The sequence below is a fragment of the Myxocyprinus asiaticus genome, chromosome 20, assembly GCF_019703515.2.
Source record: "Myxocyprinus asiaticus isolate MX2 ecotype Aquarium Trade chromosome 20, UBuf_Myxa_2, whole genome shotgun sequence".
NCBI classification, from domain to species: domain Eukaryota; kingdom Metazoa; phylum Chordata; class Actinopteri; order Cypriniformes; family Catostomidae; genus Myxocyprinus; species Myxocyprinus asiaticus.
In genome coordinates this window covers 23,389,737-23,409,675 of record NC_059363.1, presented here as the reverse complement: position 1 = coordinate 23,409,675, position 19,939 = coordinate 23,389,737, and the positions used below count along the sequence as shown (strand labels likewise).

General features: G+C 39.0%; 1 protein-coding gene across 8 annotated transcripts in view; it reads left to right on the top strand.

The window, feature by feature from the left end:
• LOC127411501 (estrogen-related receptor gamma) overlaps positions 1-19,939 on the top strand; it is a 263,979-nt gene that overhangs the window by 222,898 nt on the left and 21,142 nt on the right. For 7 of the 8 annotated variants that reach the window (XM_051647133.1, XM_051647136.1, XM_051647134.1 and 4 more), the window contains one exon: positions 3,812-3,994. In XM_051647133.1, the coding sequence (XP_051503093.1) occupies positions 3,812-3,994 (183 nt within the window). The remainder of the gene's footprint in view (positions 1-3,811; positions 3,995-19,939) is intronic. The other variant, XM_051647131.1, reaches the window with a different exon arrangement.

Sequence of the window (19,939 nt, the reverse complement as noted above, 5' to 3'; positions counted from 1 at the left end):
AGGCTAGATACTGAGCCATGGGGAGCAGAAAAGAACTGTCAAATGACCTGCGTAACAAGGTAATGGAACTTTATAAAGATGGAAAAGGATATAAAAATATATCCAAAGCCTTGAAAATGCCAGTCAGTACTGTTCAATCACTTATTAAGAAGTGGAAAATTTGGGTATCTCTTGATACCAAGCCAAGGTCAGGTAGACCAAGAAAGATTTCAGCCACAACTGCCAGAAGAATTGTTCGGGATACAAAGAAAAACCCACAGGTAACCTCAGGAGAAATGCAGGCTGCTCTGGAAAAAGATGGTGTGGTTGTTTCAAGGAGCACAATACGACGATACTTGAACAAAAATGAGCTGCATGGTCGAGTCGCCAGAAAGAAGCCAATGACACAAAAAAGCCTGGTTACAATATGCCCAACAACACCTTGACACGCCTCACAGCTTCTGGCACACTGTAATTTGTAGTGACGAGACCAAAATATAGCTTTATGGTCACAACTATAAGCGCTATGATTGGAGAGGGGTAAACAATATTGTGCTCCTTGAAACAACCACTCCGTCTTTTTCAAGAGCAGCCTGAGGTTACCTGTGGGTTTTTCTTTGTATCCCGAACAATTCTTCTGGCAGTTGTGGCTGAAATCTTTCTTGGTCTACCTGACCTTGGCTTGGTATCAAGAGATCCTTGAATTTTCCACTTCTAAATAAGTGATTGAACAGTACTGACTGGCATTTTCAAGGCTTTGGATATCTTTTTATATCCTTTTCCATCTTTATACATTTCCATTACCTTGTTACGCAGGTCTTTTGACAGTTCTTTTCTGCTCCCCATGGCTCAGTATCTAGCCTGCTCAGTGCATCCACGTGAGAGCTAACAAACTCATTGACTATTTATACACAGACACTAATTGCAATTTAAAAAGCCACAGGTGTGGGAAATTAACCTTTAATTGCCATTTAAACCTGTGTGTGTCACCTAGTGTGTCTGTAACAAGGCCAAACATTCAAGGGTATATAAACTTTTGATCAGGGCCATTTGGGTGATTTCTGTTACCATTATGATTTTAAAAGGAGCCAAACAACTATGTGATAATAAATGGCTTCATATGATCACTATCCTTAAATAAAAGACAGTTTTTTTGCAGGATCAGTCATATTTTCAAAATCAATGCCAAACTTTTACAATTTCTGCCAGGGTATGCAAGCTTTTGAGCACAACTATATATATATATATATATGTATTTTTTTTTTTTTATATTTTTACAATTTGGGTCTTTGTAACTCATATTCATATTGTGATTAAATCATTTTTCTCTTTGATTCAAGTAAATATTTTTTAGTTCTTTTCCAGTTTGCAATGCACACACAACCACACTTAGAAATACTCACCCATTTTATGTTAAATGCAACCTGTATTCTGTGTCACCACTATATCATCAAGACAAATGTTGAAATACAGAAATATTTCACTTTTATTTCAATGTCACCTTACATAGGCCTGGCTACTTATTTGCCTTGCACCAGGAAATTGAACGCAAATCAAGAAAGACAGAGATGTAGTATATGACAGAGCCAATCGACAAAGATGTTTGTGTGTGTGTGGGGTGGGGGGAGGGGGGTGGGTGTGTGGAGGGTGGCGGGGTGTTAGAGAGAGAGAGAGAGAGGTCTAATCCGGATTAAATCCAATCTGGCAAAGACATCAAACCCACAATACCAGAGCTTCCGCGCTGTCAGACTGCTCTGCAAACAGACAGCACGGCAGCGCTTAACAGATTTGTCCCTAAAGCCTTTTTACTTAATGGTAGCATATTCTCCTGGAATACAATATGATTTTATGTATGATAGCAGTGGAAATAATCTTAATTATTACAGTGGTAGAAATCATTTTAGGAATACGCCGCTCTGAATAACCTTCTGCCTAATCCTTCTGATCCCCCTTCAGGTTCAGGTTTATTTCCATCCACCCAGAGCAACATATTTGAAAGCTTATTCTTTCTGTCCAGTTACCATCCAGTTTCAATACGTAGATTGTTTTTTTTCTCACTATTGTACTCTTGCTTGGGTTAGTAACTTTGCTCCGGTAGTGTCAGTGTGCTGGAGACAGTAGCAATGGTTTTAGTGGATATGCACAATGATATCTTGGTTCATAGATTGAGGCCTCTTTTTTAAAAGTATATACACCCTTGTCATCTGTCATCATTTACTCTGTCTCATGATGTTTCAAACCTATATGACATTCTTTGTTCCGTGGAACACTAAAGGTGATGTTAAACAGAATGACAGCCTCAGTCACCATTTATTTTCATTGTATGAAAAAAAAAAAAAAAAAGATGCAGTAAAAGCAAATGGTGACTGACTGGAAAAAATGAGGCTGAGTGGATTATGACATTTTCATTTTGGGTGATCTATCCCTTTAAGAGACACCACTGATGTCATTTTATCAGTTGGTAATTCAAGGCACCCAGTGTTGCATGGAAATATGTACTCATGTTTAGATTTTTTAAGGTTTCTTAGATGTTTGAATGCAGTGTCCCATTAACAGAGGCTTTTATCAGTCTATCGGCAAGCTCTTTCTATCTTTTCTCTCTCTCTTCTTTCTATTTCCACAAATAGAGAGGAGTAGCCATGGTCCCAGCCTACCTGATTGATTATTTGCACATAACAAAGGCATGGGGTTTGGAAATTGGGTTGCATTGATTCTAATTAGGGAAACATTAAATAAGATTTACCTAGAGATAGCACTTAGAGGCTCCCCCACTCCCTGGAGTAGAGGCGCTGGGCTGATTGATCCATTTCCTACCCTCCTCCAACACACACATACACACCTCTCAGAAGTTAATGCTTTTTAATTTAGTAATCGTTTCTTGTGTCCTCAGACCACAAACACATATGCCTTGGGGTCAAAGTGATTCATTTGGGCCTTGCAAACATACATACATACACAGAGATTCCACTGGTATATTTGGGTTCTGCCTGTCTATGATATTGCATTGACATAGATGATTAAGCAGCAAATGAATTTCATTTAACAGTAAGAGTGTCTCTAATTACCTACCCTCTCATTAGAGTGACAAAATAACCCAAACACTAACCTTCCTACCCACAATTTACAGTGCAATCCAGAATTAGATTAAAATGCAGAATCTTGCTCTGTACAGCAGTGCTTCTTCTTTGGTGGGTTGAAACCCATAACAAATTGCAGGTCTGCTCTAGTAGGGTCACAGACAAGAGGAATAAACAATGCAGAATGCAAATAATATATAATCATGTGTAGCTGGTGTAGCAAAATACAAGTAAAGAGGATTGTTAACTTTTAACCAACTTTTAAACAGGGGAGTTTTTGCCAAAACAAAAACAAAACAAACATCAAATATATCAAACATGTCAAATAACAAACATATTTAAAAACTGTAATATTAATTAATTACAATGTTTAACTAATGACATTTTTGTTTAATTCAGTACGATAAACAATTTTGGTACTTTGTTGGATCGGAACTTGATGTCCAATGTAAAATCTGAGTCTTGCAGCAAAACTTATTGAGAATCAGTGCTGTACAGCATTAAACTTTCTCCCGGGCTATGACACAAGAAACCAAACAAGGTTTTTTTTTTTTTTTTTTTTTTAACCAGGCATTCATATACCAAAAACACCATTGTCAGTTACCCAAACGTAACTATGTCCACCCAAAGAAAATAACTATGCCAATATTGAATGTTATCTGATTGCTTGCTTTGCAACTGAACCAAACACTATATGACCGTGCTGGTATAATCCCAATCTGTCTCTTTGTTCTCCCCTCGATGTTCAAATACAGTCCCCTTTGGCTGCCTTGCAGATAACAAGATTGTGTCTCACTTGCTGGTGGCGGAGCCTGAGAAGATCTATGCCATGCCTGACCCCACCGTGCCCGACAGTGACATCAAAGCCTTGACCACGCTCTGCGACCTGGCTGACAGGGAACTGGTGGTCAACATTGGCTGGGCCAAGCATATCCCAGGTAGGACAGATATACAGAGTACTTACATACATACAGACAAACTCTCAAAATGAACTATGGATTCGGCGGTCTGGCATTCTAGACGCATGCAGTCTAAAATGGATGAAAAATAGCGAATCAGATATGTATATAGGTTTAAAAAAAATTGGGGAAAAAAGGTAAGTAAAGCAGGATTTTATATGAAATATCTAAAGAACACATTATTTTAGACATGAAAAGATCACAGAAGTACAATTAAATAATTTGATTAAATAAATCAGTTCTTACCCCCCACCCCCAAGCTCGGGCCTGGGACAAAATGTCCAGCTGTCCCCCCTTATCGGCGGCACTGCTTAGCACTTATATTAGTTGGTTTAATGGCAACATGCACTTGAGCTGGCATAGACTACAGGAAGGAAATCTGACCATTTGTCTCAAAAATTAGCTTTTTTGATCATGACATTTGATCTTAGACTTCTGGACCCCCACTGTATCTGTTGGAGTAATTGCTGTTTTTAGCTAGTGCAAAACACTATGCGCCTTGTCAATCAAGGGCATTTGCCATCACCCTGGCCACCACTGACACATTTCTTAGCTCAGCATTTTTCCTCCCTCTCTGTGACAGCAAACAGGGATCAATTTGTTTAGTTTTAGCTTAAGTCCTTTCACACTATACAGTGATATCTGCAGGAGTGGAGGGCAAGTATTTTCTCCTGCTGCCTTGGCCCACCAACTGTGGCCTCGCTGAAAGGATTTCTGACATTAGCCATTAACGATAATGGTATGACTGACCATGATTGAGACTGCTGCTTATTGCCCATCTCCACAAGACAGAATGAGGAGTTTCCAGTAATCTGTTTAACAAAGCCCCTCTTTTGCATTTAATCTGAGACGGCCCTGGTCACAGAGTGGCGGCCCACTTCAGCCCTCAATATTTGAAAAGAGCTTCCCATAGGTGACTGACTGTGGAGAGAGATAAAGAATGAGGTAAAGAGAGAGAAAGCTCTCAAATCAGAGAGCAGTTGGCAATGAAAATGGTGAACATACCCCCACAACCAGATTCTTAGCATTCATACATATCACTTTGAAATCTTCTTAAACCGAAACATAGTTAAACCTATGTTGCTGCACAGAAAGTTTTGTTTTAGTTTATTTCCCATGCACTGTAGATATGATTGTGCTAAGGCTATAATGCCACACAAACCTTGAAATGGGCTTAAAGCTAATCAGAGTGCCAATCTCCTCCCAGTCACAAGATGTGCGGAGATTGGGATGTTATTTCTGCTGCTCCAAGCCATACTGACCCAGGCTTGCTCTGTGAATTCAACATGATTCTCCCTGTGTGCAGGAAGCCACACAGCTGGAAAATGTGGAATGTTGCATATACAGTACATAGCTTAATTTAGTGTAGTATAGTATAGCATAGTATTATATTGTGGAGTATGTTGCTTAGTATAATATAATATAGTCTATTATTGAATAATAAGGTATAAACAGTACAGTATATTAAGGGTCCAAAGTTTATACTCGCCAAACACTAAATGTAAGTAAAAAATGACTTTGGTGAGTAAATACAACTACTCCAAAAGTTACTACTTGTGGTTTAAATCCAAATTAAAACTCTGACCCTTGCTGGTGTTACATAAGCATTACTTAATTTAAATCCAAGACATACAAACCATCCACTAAAGAAAATGTGTTGCCACTCACACGCCTTCTAAGAACTTTCTTAAGTGTAAAATTAGTAAATCAGTATGGGAATAACAAGCCACCAAAACGACAATATGAGTAACAAAATTGTGTTAAAGTTTATGTGTTAGGAATATACATTCCAGTGCATGAACTGCACAAATTGTCACAAATATGCAATAAAAAGACTGCTAAACAATTATTTTGACATTGGGACAAATATATCTTTTTGTATAAAAGATATATATATATATTATTATTATTATTATTATTATTACTACTATTTATTAATAATAATAATTGTATTTATATTTTTTATAAATTTTATTTTAATAATAATTTATAATAATGCAAATAAATAAAATAAACCATTACCACGGTGTGTGTATGTGTGTGTGTGTGTGTGTGTGTGTGTATATATATATATATATATATATATATATATATATATATATATATATATATATATATATATATATATTAATGTAGGACATTAGTATATGACAGTAGTACATTATAAAATAAAGAACAGTACACCATATACCACAGTATTGGAACATATGGCTTTTCTTATCGTAATTTTATGTCCTTCCCTTTTTAGGCTTGGGAACACAGTATATGCATTTGTCTCAGTGTGAATAGGAATTTGCTGCTCTGTGTGTATGCATTTGCACATTCATAACTTTTTTTTTTTTACAAGTCTGCACAATGTCCACGTGTGTTTGTTCATTTCATAGACTGCATCTGTTCAGAAAGCAAACAGAGGGGTCTCTCAATCGGCAGTGTGTGTTTGGCGCTAGAGTTGACATTCTGTGTGTCTGCATCAGACTGGGAGCGATTGCTCAGCAGAAGAGAGATGATTGTATGATTAGACCTCGGCAGGCAATTCTGTGTGTGTTTGAAGACGATGGAGCCCCCTCATCTCCAGAGCAGGTATTCCTGCAGCTCTCATCTCTTCCTCCTTGCGCATCTTCTCCTCTGATTGCCACTGTATCCTGATGAAAAATTTGGTTTCAAAGGAAAGTGATCTTATAGCGAGATACAGTGTAAAGAATGGATTTGTGACCGTCGGTCAGAGTTGCCACCATACTCGAGACTCCTTTCTTCCTCTTTCTCCGTATTTTTCACCCTCACAAATTTTTTTCTCTCAAAATGATCTTTTTTTTCAGCAAAATACCACCCTTAACCTTAAGTGAACACAATCAGACAAAAACACACACACACAATGGACAAGCTCTGTAAACGGCCCCCTTTTAACCTCCCCTAACCACTCAGCCACAACCCTTCCATTTCAAGCTGAGTGTGAGTGTGTGTGCGCATCTCGGCATTTCTTTCTTTTCAGACTAGTTTTCTCTGTGGTTTCTATGGTACGGTAATTTTTATTAATCAAACTGATGAAGGCCTCCATTCTCCCCGAGAACCCACGGCAATTTATGGCTCATGATACGGCGGCTATGTGGCTAACAGACGTAACAAACTGTCAGCCTCTCGCACAGAAGCTAATTTGAAGTCATTAGGTGTGCAGCGTACGGGCAACAATTTGTAACGGTGGTTAGGAGTGCCGCTGACATTTCTGAGCGCCTTCGCTTATGATCTGTCCTAGGCGAAGAGCAGGCAAATTGTAAACTAATTTAAACATCACTCAGTATTACTGGAGCTGCCGCTGCGGAGAGCTGGCGGATAATGAAGCAGTCTGTGTTTTGCGGAATGGAGTTAAAGACGCCTCGACGGCAGCTCCCTCCGCCAGTGGTGCTCCTTTCTGATTGCTTTTTTAATGTGCAGAGGCTTTGCCCCTTCTCCCTCCTCTGATCATTTACATGCTCATATAGGCCGTGAAAACATTTGATATGCCATTCTGGGGGTTTACAAACACACGGCGGAAAAGGGTGTTCAAACAAATCCCATCGTTGCCCATTCACCGGCTTCCTCTAAGCCAGACGTTTCAGGAGACAGCTGGATTTGGAAATGTGATATTAACTAAATATGAGAGCGAAAAAAGGTGGAATCACCTTCAAACAACAGAATGTGGATTAGGGTGAGGAATCTCATTTGTGAGATTAAAGCATTCAGTCTGTAATTTCATGTTAGCATTTAAGCTGCGTGTCAATGCGCGGGTGGGGGGCGCAAATGTTTGTGGAGGAGGAGGAAAGCGCAAATGTTTGTGGAAATAGAGGTAGAAAAGAAAGCCCATTCAAAACCACTTTTATCTGCAAATAGAATTAGAGCCCCCTCACACTAGCCAAGAGAAATAAACATAAATGAAAATGTGCTGTTGTGCAGTTGTGACATGCCTTATCGTAACACAGCGGTACACAATGGTGGGCAGTCGAAAGGGCTACAAGAATGGCCGGTGCGTGGACCAGTGGTGGCTTTTTAGCATGACACGACCCTCAATATTAAAGGCCCTTTATACTGCCTGAAATTGCTCAGGCTTCTCCCCTCCTTGGTCCTATCTCAGGGACTTCTCTCTTTTTTTTATTTCCCTTTCAATTTTCACTGTCACGTGGATAAGCGCGTGCTAAAACAATATGATTGAGCTGTAAAATGGAACCCTGTCGCCTCTAATCTCTTTTATGTAGATACGAGGTACTGCCACACTCCACTTCATTCTTCTGCCTTCTCTGCCCCCGCCACCTCCATTTTTTCTCTCTCTTGCTCTCTCTACACCTTCCTGTCCCTCTCTCCCTCAGCCTGCCCTCTCTCTCATTGCCTCAATTGTCAGGGCCAATGCATTTGTAATAGGTTCAAGAGAAGGAGCGAGAGGAACCTAGTCATAGAAGCAAGACTCCTACTCAAATGTTGCGGTGAGGTTTTTCTGAGAATAATAAGACGATTACGTGCTCGCCGGACAGGCACGCCATTGAGCTGCGCATGGGATTAGCATATTTGCCCAGAAACCTCATTAAGGCAAAAACAGGAGATGCTTTCTCCATGCAATCTGCAGACGTGATTGAGGTGTCATCATTATTGGCAAACCTGCGTATGTGGGCTTAGTGGCCCCGTTCTGTAAACGGACAATAGCAATTAAAGTTTTCAGGGCAAAGCATGCACACTGCTGCCCCAAGGCTGTTGCTATGCACACTGCTTGTGTGTTTTTAGATTGTGTGTTTTATTTATTTTATTCTCGCTCAGTCTCAGGCATTGGGCAGCCAAGGAGATGTCTTAATCAGGACCTGAGCGAGGCGAGAGCGAGGGATTTGTCTAAAGCATAGGTTAGCTTTTTCCATGAGCCCTCTCCCAGCCCCTAATCTTCAGAATGGAAAAGCACACTGGAGTTAGAGGTCTTACGATCACCCTTGCCATTGTAAAACAGTGAAATAATGCACAATTCACACACAGTTTGTGCTTTTTACCTGTGATGCTGCCATCAGATCTCATGGGTTATGTTCCTTTAATGGTTCAAATAGAATTTTGTCTGCTTGAGCAATCAGCAGATTCAACAGAGCACTCAAGGGGGGTTTGGAGGTATTTTGGACTATTTTTTAATTGCCAGTTTATGTACATATTCATCAGACGGAAGTATTTTGCCATTGCATCAGATCTTGCAGTTTTTCATCATCATACGCAAATAGCATCATATTTTTAAGATCTCATGTCATGTTAAATATAGTTCTTTCGAAAACAATGTCTCAACAAAAACAACAACAAAAACATTTTAATAGCGCATCACAAGACCTATGCATTCTGCTCCATTCAGTTGAACTGTGTCTACCTGTTTTGAAAGGAAGAATGTGCCCTCTATTCTTCTCCAGAGTGTTGAGCGCTGTATATGTACCCTCATGTACCATCCTTTATAGTGTTGGTGCAAATAGCTGATGAATCGAACCACAAAGTTCTCAATAATTATGCCGTAACCTATCACAAAATATAAATTGACCCCCCTTTTTGACATGTTCAAATCACATAATAATTTTTTCAGGATTGCTGTCACTTCCGAGTACTCAAATACCCAGTTTTTTTACACGTAAAAAATGCACTCTGTGAGAAATTGATGCCACCTTTTGCCCTGCATTTCTGTTCTATTTCTGTCAGTTCTTTCCCTCCCTCTGTCTCACCCCAGTCTTATTTTGACTGAATGTGCTGCTAGTTTTGTCTCATTAGCTCCATGAACCCACTGGAGGAAGAACTAATCATATGTAAACATAATTATGTGCAAACTGGAGTGAAGCCCCATATTCCTCCACAGTAATGCTGGCGTGCCTGCCAGTGCTTTTCCCAGATGTGTTTTTGGGACCCTCCTCCTCTTCTCTCGCCCGGATGAGAGGAGAAAATCCATTCATGACACCCCAACCCCCACCAGATATCCCTACTCCAACCAATCTCTAAATGTGGCCTTGTCTGTCACCGCCCTCTGCCTGACACACTGAAAATATTGATTAATAGATGCCCTAAGCTCCTTTTAGCAAATCAAATTTTCACTTTTAGCAGGGGTTTTACTTCTGATACATTCAGCAAAGTGAGACACACTAAATTAAGTCTGACACTCACAGAAAAAGGCTATACAGACAGAGCATAGATGTGTGTCAGTCATGTGTGTGAGAAAGATTTGTATTTTGATTAAAGTTTTTTTTGCCAGATAACCAGCTAGACCAAGATGAGCAAATCAACCTTTTTTGGCTCGTTATTATTTTCCCTGTTAGTTGCCTGTTTTGGTAAGCTGGCTGTTAGTTGTTGGTAAACTTATGCTGCCGCCACACTAGCAGACACCAAACAACTCGATTTTGGCCAAGGGTGTCACGTGGATCTTGCTGAAATAACAACAGAGTAAATTCTAGAGACTGCTGTGTGTGAAAATCTCAGGAGATCAGCAGTTACAGAAATTCTCAAACCAGCCCGTCTGGCACCAACAATCATCCATGCGATTATCTAATCAGCCAATCGTGTGGCAGCAGTGCAGTGCATAAAATAATGCAGATACGGGTCAGGAGCTTCAGTTAATGTTCACATCAACCATCAGAATGTGGAAAAAATGTGAGCTCAGTGATTTGGATCGTGACATGATTGTTGGTGCCAGATGGGCTGGTTTGAGTTTTTCTGTAACTGCTGATCTCCTGGGATTTTCATGCAGAGCAGTCTCTAGAATTTACTCAGAATGGTTCCAAAAACAAAAAAACATCCAGTGAGCGGCAGTTCTGTGGACAGAAATGCCTTGTTGATGAGAGAGGTCAACAGAGAATGGCCAGACTGGTTCGAACTGACAAAGTCTACGTTAACTCAGATAACCGCTCTGTACAATTGTGGTGAGAAGAATAGTATCTCAGGTTGGTGCTGTTTTGGCGGCACAAGGGGGGACCTACACAATATTAGGCAGGTGGTTTTAATGTTGTGGCTGATCGGAATATATATATATATATATATATATATATATATATATATGTATACACTATATTGCCAAAAGTATTCGCTCACCCATACAAATAATTGAATTCAGGTGTTCCAATCACTTCCATGGCCACAGGTGTATAAAATGAAGCACCTAGGCATGCAGACTGCTTCTACAAACATTTGTGAAAGAATGGGCCGCTCTCAGGAGCTCAGTGAATTCCAGCATGATACTGTGATAGGATGCCACCTGTGCAACAAGTCCAGTCGTGAAATTTCCTCGCTACTAAATATTCCACAGTCAACTGTCAGTGGTATTATAACAAAGTGGAAGCAATTGGGAATGACAGCAACTCAGCCACAAAGTGGTAGGCCACGTAAAATGACAGAGCGGGGTCAGCGGATGCTGAGGCGCATAGTGCGCAGAGGTTGGCAACTTTCTGCAGAGTCAATCGCTACAGACCTCCAAAGTTCATGTGGCCTTCAGATTAGCTCAAGAACAGTGCGTAGAGAGCTTCATGGAATGGGTTTCCATGGCCGAGCAGCTGCATCCAAGCCATACATCACCAAGTGCAATGCAAAGCGTCGGATGCAGTGGTGTAAAGCACGCCGCCACTGGACTCTTGAGCAGTGGAGACGCGTTCTCTGGAGTGACGAATCACGCTTCTCCATCTGGCAATCTGATGGACGAGTCTGGGTTTGGCGGTTGCCAGGAGAACGGTACTTGTCTGACTGCATTGTGCCAACTGTGAAGTTTGGTGGAGGAGGGATTATGGTGTGGGGTTGTTTTTCAGGAGCTGGGCTTGGCCCCTTAGTTCCAGTGAAAGGAACTCTGAATGCTTCAGCATACCAAGAGATTTTGGACAATTCCATGCTCCCAACTTTGTGGGAACAGTTTGGGGATGGCCCCTTCCTGTTCCAACATGATTGCGCACCAGTGCACAAAGCAAGGTCCATAAAGACATGGATGAGCGAGTTTGGTGTGGAAGAACTTGACTGGCCTGCACAGAGTCCTGACCTCAACCCGATAGAGCACCTTTGGGATGAATTAGAGTGAAGACTGCGAGCCAGGCCTTCTCGTCCAACATCAGTGTCTGACCTCACAAATGCGCTTCTGGAAGAATGGTCAAAAATTCCCATAAACACACTCCTAAACCTTGTGGAAAGCCTTCCCAGAAGAGTTGAAGCTGTTATAGCTGCAAAGGGTGGGCCGACGTCATATTAAACCCTATGGATTAAGAATGGGATGTCACTTAAGTTCATATGCGTCTAAAGGCAGATGAGCGAATACTTTTGGCAATATAGTGTATATATATATATATATATATATATATATATATATATATATAGATAGATAGATAGATAGATATATAGATAGATACTTCATTTCTATATTCATTGTCTAGTTATACCCAAAGATCAAAATTCTCTCATAATTTACTCACCCTCATGCCATTCCAGAAACATGGCTTTTTTTCTTTTGCAGAATGCAAATGAAGATTTTTAGAAGAATATCTCAGCTCTGCAGGACCATACAATGCAAGTGAATGTTGGCCAGAACCTTGAAGCTCCAAAAAACACATAAAGGCAGCATAAAAGTTATCCATAAGACTCCAGTGATTAAATCTGTCTTTAGAAGTGATATGATAGGTGTGGGTGAGAAATAGATCAATAATCACTTTTTACTCTAAATCCCCACTTAAACTTTCAGATCTGAAAGTGAAAATAAACAGGCATCAAATGTGACTTTAACATGTGAAAGTGGAGATATAGAGTAAAAATAATACTAAAAAATACTTAAATATTTATCTGTTTCTCCCCCACACCTCTTATGTCACTTCTGAAGTCATGGATTTAACCACTGGAGTCTTATTGACGACTACTATGCTGCCTTTATGTGATTTTTGGAGCTTCAAAGTTCTAACCAACATTTACTTGAAGTGTATGGACCTACAAAGCTGAGATATTCTTCTAAAAATGTTTTCATTTGAGTTCAGCAGGAGAAAGAATGTCATGCACATCTGGGACATCATGAGGGTGATTAAATGATGATAGAATTTTCATTTTTGGGTGAACCAACCCTTTTATATATTTTGTGTTGAAGAATTGCTCTGTAAAAAAAAGTTGTTAATATCGTAAAGTCCATAATTTTGTTGTGTTTTTGGGGTTGGGGGGGGGGGGTTAGGGGTTGGGAAGTTAAGTGGGGCGCCACACCTGATCTCGCCAGAACCGCCACTGGCTTTCAGTGAATAAAGAAATTAAGTTAAATAAAAACAGACTGTTGTGCATCCACTTTCTGATTTCATTAGTACATTTAGTGTAGGAGAAAAACGCAGGAAAATACTCTTGGTGACAGAATCACTATGGATTACAATCAGCGTTTGTAATGATATGCAAGCTGAGTGCGATCGCAGATGAAAATGTTCAGATCAGCTTCATATCTTGTCAGTTCTTCAGTAAGCCCATTGGTCACTTGATGAGAACACAAGAGCCCACCTCGGCAACAGAAAAACACTTTTTAAAGCAAGCCTGATGTGCTTTTTCAGTTTTTTGAAGCAATTGACTCAGCAGGGACTCCTGATGTTCAAAGGATTAACAGCCTCCTCCTGGCAGTCGCTAATGCGTGCACCATCTCTCACCTACTTGCCGGCGATTTTGCAAATGATGCTCGACCTGAACATCACTGGAAAAATCGGCTAGTGTGGCGCCGGCTTTAGCAGTTTCCTTGTAAAGGTTGTTCTTGCAGGATTTTATTAGGGAGAAGGCCAATTCAGCTTATAGTTCACTCTGAACATAATCACAGCACAGTATCCAGGATTAGTATTTGTTCTGTTTTTCTACACCTTCATAATGCTTTTTCGAGTCTGTTGCATTATTGACTCAACTGTCTGAATCAAGCTTGAGTCTACTTTTACCCGATTACACTAGGATTTGTTCTTTTTGTGTGAGTCAATATGTAGACCCTGTTTCTCATTCTATACTCTGATCTCTCACTCCATCTTCTTCATCTCTCTCTCTCTCTCTCTCTCTCTCTCTCTCTCTCTCTCTCTCTCTCTCTCTCTCTCTCTTAAATAGATTAATTACCTGAAGAATAAAAGACACTTTCTCAAATACATACATGCATAATTACACAGACATGTTCTGTTCAGAAAATGTCACTGGGTCACCCATTCACATTAGAATGAGTTCACAGTGCTTTACATGTTAAAATGTATCAATAAAGCCATTGCTAAGGTGCTTTAATAGCATAGGGCTAGGACTGAACTAGCAGTTTGAACAATCTGAACTTAAAAAAAGTAAAGCAAAGTCCTCTAAATTTCTGCAATGTCCTGCATAGTTAGTACACCTTACATTAGCATTTAGTACTACGACAGATGCTTTCTGGCCTAAGCAACTTAAAAAATATGAATAGAGTAGCGTAACAACATCTAAACTAGATTATGATTTTGTTTAGGTAACAAAATTAAGTTTTAGATTTAGTAATTTTACACTTTTCCTCTAGAAATTTCCCCTCTGATTTTTTATTTCATCATATGTGTGTGATTGAGCTATATACAGTATATTAAGATCATTTCACTCTGTTTGCCTTATTATATTGTTAGAATTCAGGAGGGATTTCCATGTTATGGAAAATCGTCTTTGATTATGTGTTCAGATCACATGATGGATGACTTCATGTGATCATTACTCACCATATTTAAAAATTGATTCCCTCCTTGAAATTAATATAGATGTATTTTGTTGTTGTTGTTGTTGTTGTTGTTGTTGTTTTTTGGTTTTTTTTAGTGCACTATGCACCACTGAGTATGGAGTGACTGTCCTTCTGATGCAATACATATTGCTCAACCTACACCACACATGTAAACACAACTGCCTCTGCTTGTTGCAAATGCAACTGACAGAAGACACATTTGCATCACGCTTTGTACTTCAGCATGAGACACACACATTTGTTTTCACATGACAAAGCTCTGCATTGTGTCTGTGTTTATCTGTCCCCTTACCTGTCTATCTTTATGAGGAACACATTTGCTTTATAAAGGCTGAAAGAGAGCTGACTAGGTGTGACAGTAACCTTCTGCCCTCTCACCAGTGCTGTATTCTTACCAACCCATCAGGCCCTATGTCTGCCCGCAGCCAGCGGGGGGCGGCCCTGTGTGATTGCCTGTTGAAAAAACAAGACATTATTGCTCATTTTTCCCTCTTATTAGTTTGATTGCATTTGCAAATCAAATCAATCCATCAGGCGGTTTGTGGAGGGCCGCGTCCTGCAATCTGAAAGGGCCTCCTCGTAATCTCCATCTAATAAGATGCAAATGTGTCACATCAGTAAGTAACCAATAAATCATTGCCGTGTCTCCGCCAATCATTAACCATCAGAATGAACAGTCAATTTTTAGTATTTTCAATTTGTGATATGCTGCTTGAATATAAAGATAGATGGACGTAATTATACAAACCAAACTCTATTTCAATCCCCCCTTCCTCTGCTCTCATCTCCAACAGCAAATTTACTGGGAGGTAGAACAGGCCTGTCATCATATTACGATTTTTTTTTCTAGAGGTTCATGCAAAGTTCACAGACAGGCTCGCAACGGCCCGCCCCTGAAACCCCACCCCAAAATATCCATTCAGTGGGCATCATCTCCATCAGAGGGTAAGCAGGCTGGAAAATGGGATTTGATTTGAGCTGTCTGTTGGTTCTGAGGAATTATAACCTTGCTGTGGTTTGTGTGTTTCTGTGTGTGTACAGCCATGTGCACAAGGAAGGCAGTGAATGAGGCAGTGAGTTAAACAGGCAGCAATTCCTGGACGCAATTAAGCTTAAAGAAACAGTTCACCCAAAAATGAAAATTCTTTCATAATTTACTCACCATCATTTTATTCTAAACCCATTTGACTTTCTTTTGTGGAACACAAAAGGAGATGTTAGGGAATATGAAAGCCTCAGTAACCATTCACTTTCATTGAATGGAAAAAAGATGCAATGAAAGTCAGTAGTGACTGAGACTGTCATTCTCCCTAACATCTCCTTTTGTGTTCCATGGAAGATAGCTAGAAGATATATACTTTACATTGAAATATAAATTTGATATTTTATGAAGCTTAATAATTTTATGAGAACTGGTTGATAACAGAATTTTAAATCAATCACACATTTACAGACTGGCCTGGGTCATGTGGGCACTTCTCCTACATGTTCAGTTCTTCACTGTCCTATAATAAAGGCCAAAAGCCAATAAGTAAAAAGTTCAAAAAAGTTTCAAATACAGTATTTATTAACTCACTCATAGTAATGCCCATAAGGACATTCTTAACATCTACTGTAACATTTTTCATATTTGAATGTGAACTCAAATGTCTGTTAGCCAAAGTGTGTCCAAAATGTTCTCACTTCTTTTTCTTTCTTTTTTTTTCCTCTTCTGAATTTCCCTCTACGGCTCTTTTGTAGCAGTCCCTCAGGTATAGAGAGTTTCCCCACACAGAAACTCTTCTGTACTTCTAAGGGCGAGAAGCCATTGTATCTCACAAATCTGGCATCAGCATATTCCTTTTCGCCTCATTCTTTTCCCCTGCATATTTTGCACATAAAATGTGGCACTCCTCAAATAAGTCCTTGTGTTTATCATGATCGATGCTTTCATGCATTACTCTGTTATATTATTCTCTCTGTTCTGAAATAGCTATACGTCATGGTGTTTTGTAGGTTCCCGCGCGTCCCTCACTGTATTTTAATTCCTGTGTGTCTGTGTATGTGTGTGTGTGGGTCAGTTTTTTTTCTATATTGTGGGGACCAAATGTCCCTTCAAGGACCGTAAAACCTGAAATTGTGGGGACCAGCCAACGGTCTCATGAAAAAAGTCTGTATTAAGAATGTAGAAATGGTACAGTAAAAAAGTTATTCAGTTTACATATGCGGTAACAAAATATATTATATTTAACAAGACAATACATGTAATTTTACAGTAAAACATTGTTTTTTAGATTTAAAAAGTATTATTTTACTCTGTAATTAATAGTACAAAAAAAAAATATATATATATATATATATATATATATATATATATATATATATTATGTTTATCAAGAGAATACAAGTAGGGTCCAACGGGGCTAAAGGCTCCAAGGGATAAAAGGCTCCATTGATTTTATTTTCTCCCAAAACACTAAATAACAACAAAAAACTACCACAGAACTTTCCTAAACACCTGTTTGTCACTATACACTGGAACATTTTTCCTGATCCATGAGATCTTTGCATGTGATGTGTAAAGGTTGATTTTGAGGCAATTTGATCAAATTTTGTGGCTAATGAAAATCCCTGAAATTAACAAATTTATTTGGAACAAAATAATTATTTATCATTTTGAGTTTTGTTTAAGGTCATTAAATCAAATATTTTTCAATAACTGTCCAGGAAGTGTAAGGATAGTATTTGGGGTAAAAAGCCCCCCTGTTACAGGGGCTAAAGGCCCCTATTAAACACATTGTTTTTCTTAAGTGGGGGGAATAGATTTGATATGAAGTATATTCAAAGTGGGCTCTCACTGACTCATCCAATCATAGACATTAGTTTGTTTATAGAATACTTAAAATGTAATAAAATGCCAAATGTGTTTGAAATTATCAGGAAATTGTTGACTTTTCTGTAGTGGTTATTTTGAGTAAGCATCTTAATCTGTTACTCAAAAAAGCATCAAGCTGCCTCAAAATTATTTGCATTAGTTGACAAATTGTGCCCTATAACTATTGGCCCAGTATTTACACGATATCACTTTAAAGCCCCTAGGGGCCTTTTACCCCAATTGAGAGAGCCCAGGTGTGGGGTAAACGTCTCCCTCACCACCTTTTTTTATTTATTTATTTATTTTTTTACTGAATTTTAATAGAAACAACCTTCCGTTATTATTTATGTCCACACAAATTATGTTGCTCCATTAATATTCAATAAAATATAAATATATATATTTTTGACCTTGATACATTTTGTGACCAGACAAAAAGCAAAATTTCCTTAAGGGGTGCCATTAGCCCCGATGTACCTTAATTTAGCAGTAAACTATTGTTAAAACTATGGGTCAAAACAACAATAAGGCATTCCTAAGTCCCTGCGTGACCAATCACATTTCATTATATTTTGTGGAAATAGTTATGGTTCTTCTTATTTTTGAAATCAGTTATGTACTGGACATTGGGGTGTTCTATGTTATTTTTTTAAGTAATTTAGTTAATAATGTTAATTGCATTATTATAGTGTCACATGTTACCCTGATGGTGTTTTGTGTTTGTGTGGGTAACAATGTGCACATGTGTCTCTGTTGTACATGTGTATTCTTCATTTTTCCTGGAAGTGCCACTCTTGATTTAACTTTAAGTCATCATGTGGCCTTCTATTGTTACTACCGAGTTTACTATACATTTTAAGGTGAAAAGCAGACTTTTGAAGTTCCAGAATGTTGGTGTATTAAGTTTATATCATTTAATAATATAAACGGTAGTGAACTGTAAAATACACCAAAATGACATTCCGTAATGCCTGAAACATGGTCACTGAATTTTTATGGTGAATTTATAGCAACCAAAGCTGCCAGGATTTTACCATAAATTTAACCAATAATAATAATAATAATAATAATAATAATAAAAAATAGTGTTCATAACAAAGAAACAATAGTGATTTTCTGAATGAAAATATAAAAATGCAGAAAGGTTTGTGTTTAGGGTTTGGTTTAGGGTTGCAGGACAGAAAGTATCATTAGCTCAGAAAAAAAAAAAAAATCTATAGAACTAAATGGAAAGTTCCCCCCTTGATAGAAATCAAATGAAATTAGCCATCCTTCCTCACTGCCTCACTGTTCACCATGCACATTTACGCAGACAAGCAAATTACTACAGCCCAACTACTTCCTTCACCCACAGTTCACTGCTTCATTTCCAGTTGCGTAATCAAAACCTTTAACGCTCACTCACGCTGGTCGCTAAAAAGCATTTGGGTTTGTGCTACGGATTTACAGTTTATCTTTATCTGTTGCTTCATCTGTGGGTAGCTATTACACCAGCCCGGCCAGCTTATTGTTTGGGCCTGATAGATCTGTGTGCAGTCTATCACTTGAAGCCGTGTGCCCGGAAAGCCATCCGCCCGCCTGATGATGAAATACGAGCTATCTGCCTCAGTAATGGCTGTAAAATTTCATAATTACACGCCCTTTATTACATTGCATAATGACCCTGAAGCAGTATGGAACAATTAATTAAGATTTTCAGCCGTGACTTTTGCAGAAATTAAAAGGTGCTCATTGCCGTGGAATGGGGTAATGTCTTGTCTCGGAAGCATTAAGGTACGCTTTAAGCGCAAGGCTTTCTGTTGGTCTGTGTGTGCCATTAATGCTGGATGCTGCCTGTGCATGTGAACGCGAGGCATTCCTTCATTTCTGTTCATCTGGCTGGATCATGTTTGAGAGTGCCACTAATCCCCGAATATGAAATTAATCCATGCAGTCAGGCCTCTATCAGGAAGATCTAAGTTTTTTTTAAAATTATTATTATTATTATTTAATCTCCAATGATAAGCTTAGAAATAGTATGCTGTGGTAAATTCATTGCAGACATTCTGAGTAAATCCATGTTTTGCAGAAGAATGTATTGTTAAAGTTTTTTCTTGCGTTTTTTTTCCCCCTTCACATCCAGATGAGATAGGGTTTGTCAATAAAACCTCATAAGTGCCTTCATCGATCAGCATGGGAAAACAAATGAATCCGTATAAATATTTGCCCTGTTGCCCTCCCAAACTGTCCAATCATAAGCAAACACACACACACACACACACACACACACACACACACACACACACACACACACACACACACACACACACTCTCTCACGCTCCAGATGATACACTTAAGACCTGTCCTCTTGCATCTTTGCTAACACATCTTTAAAGGCCCAATTAAATC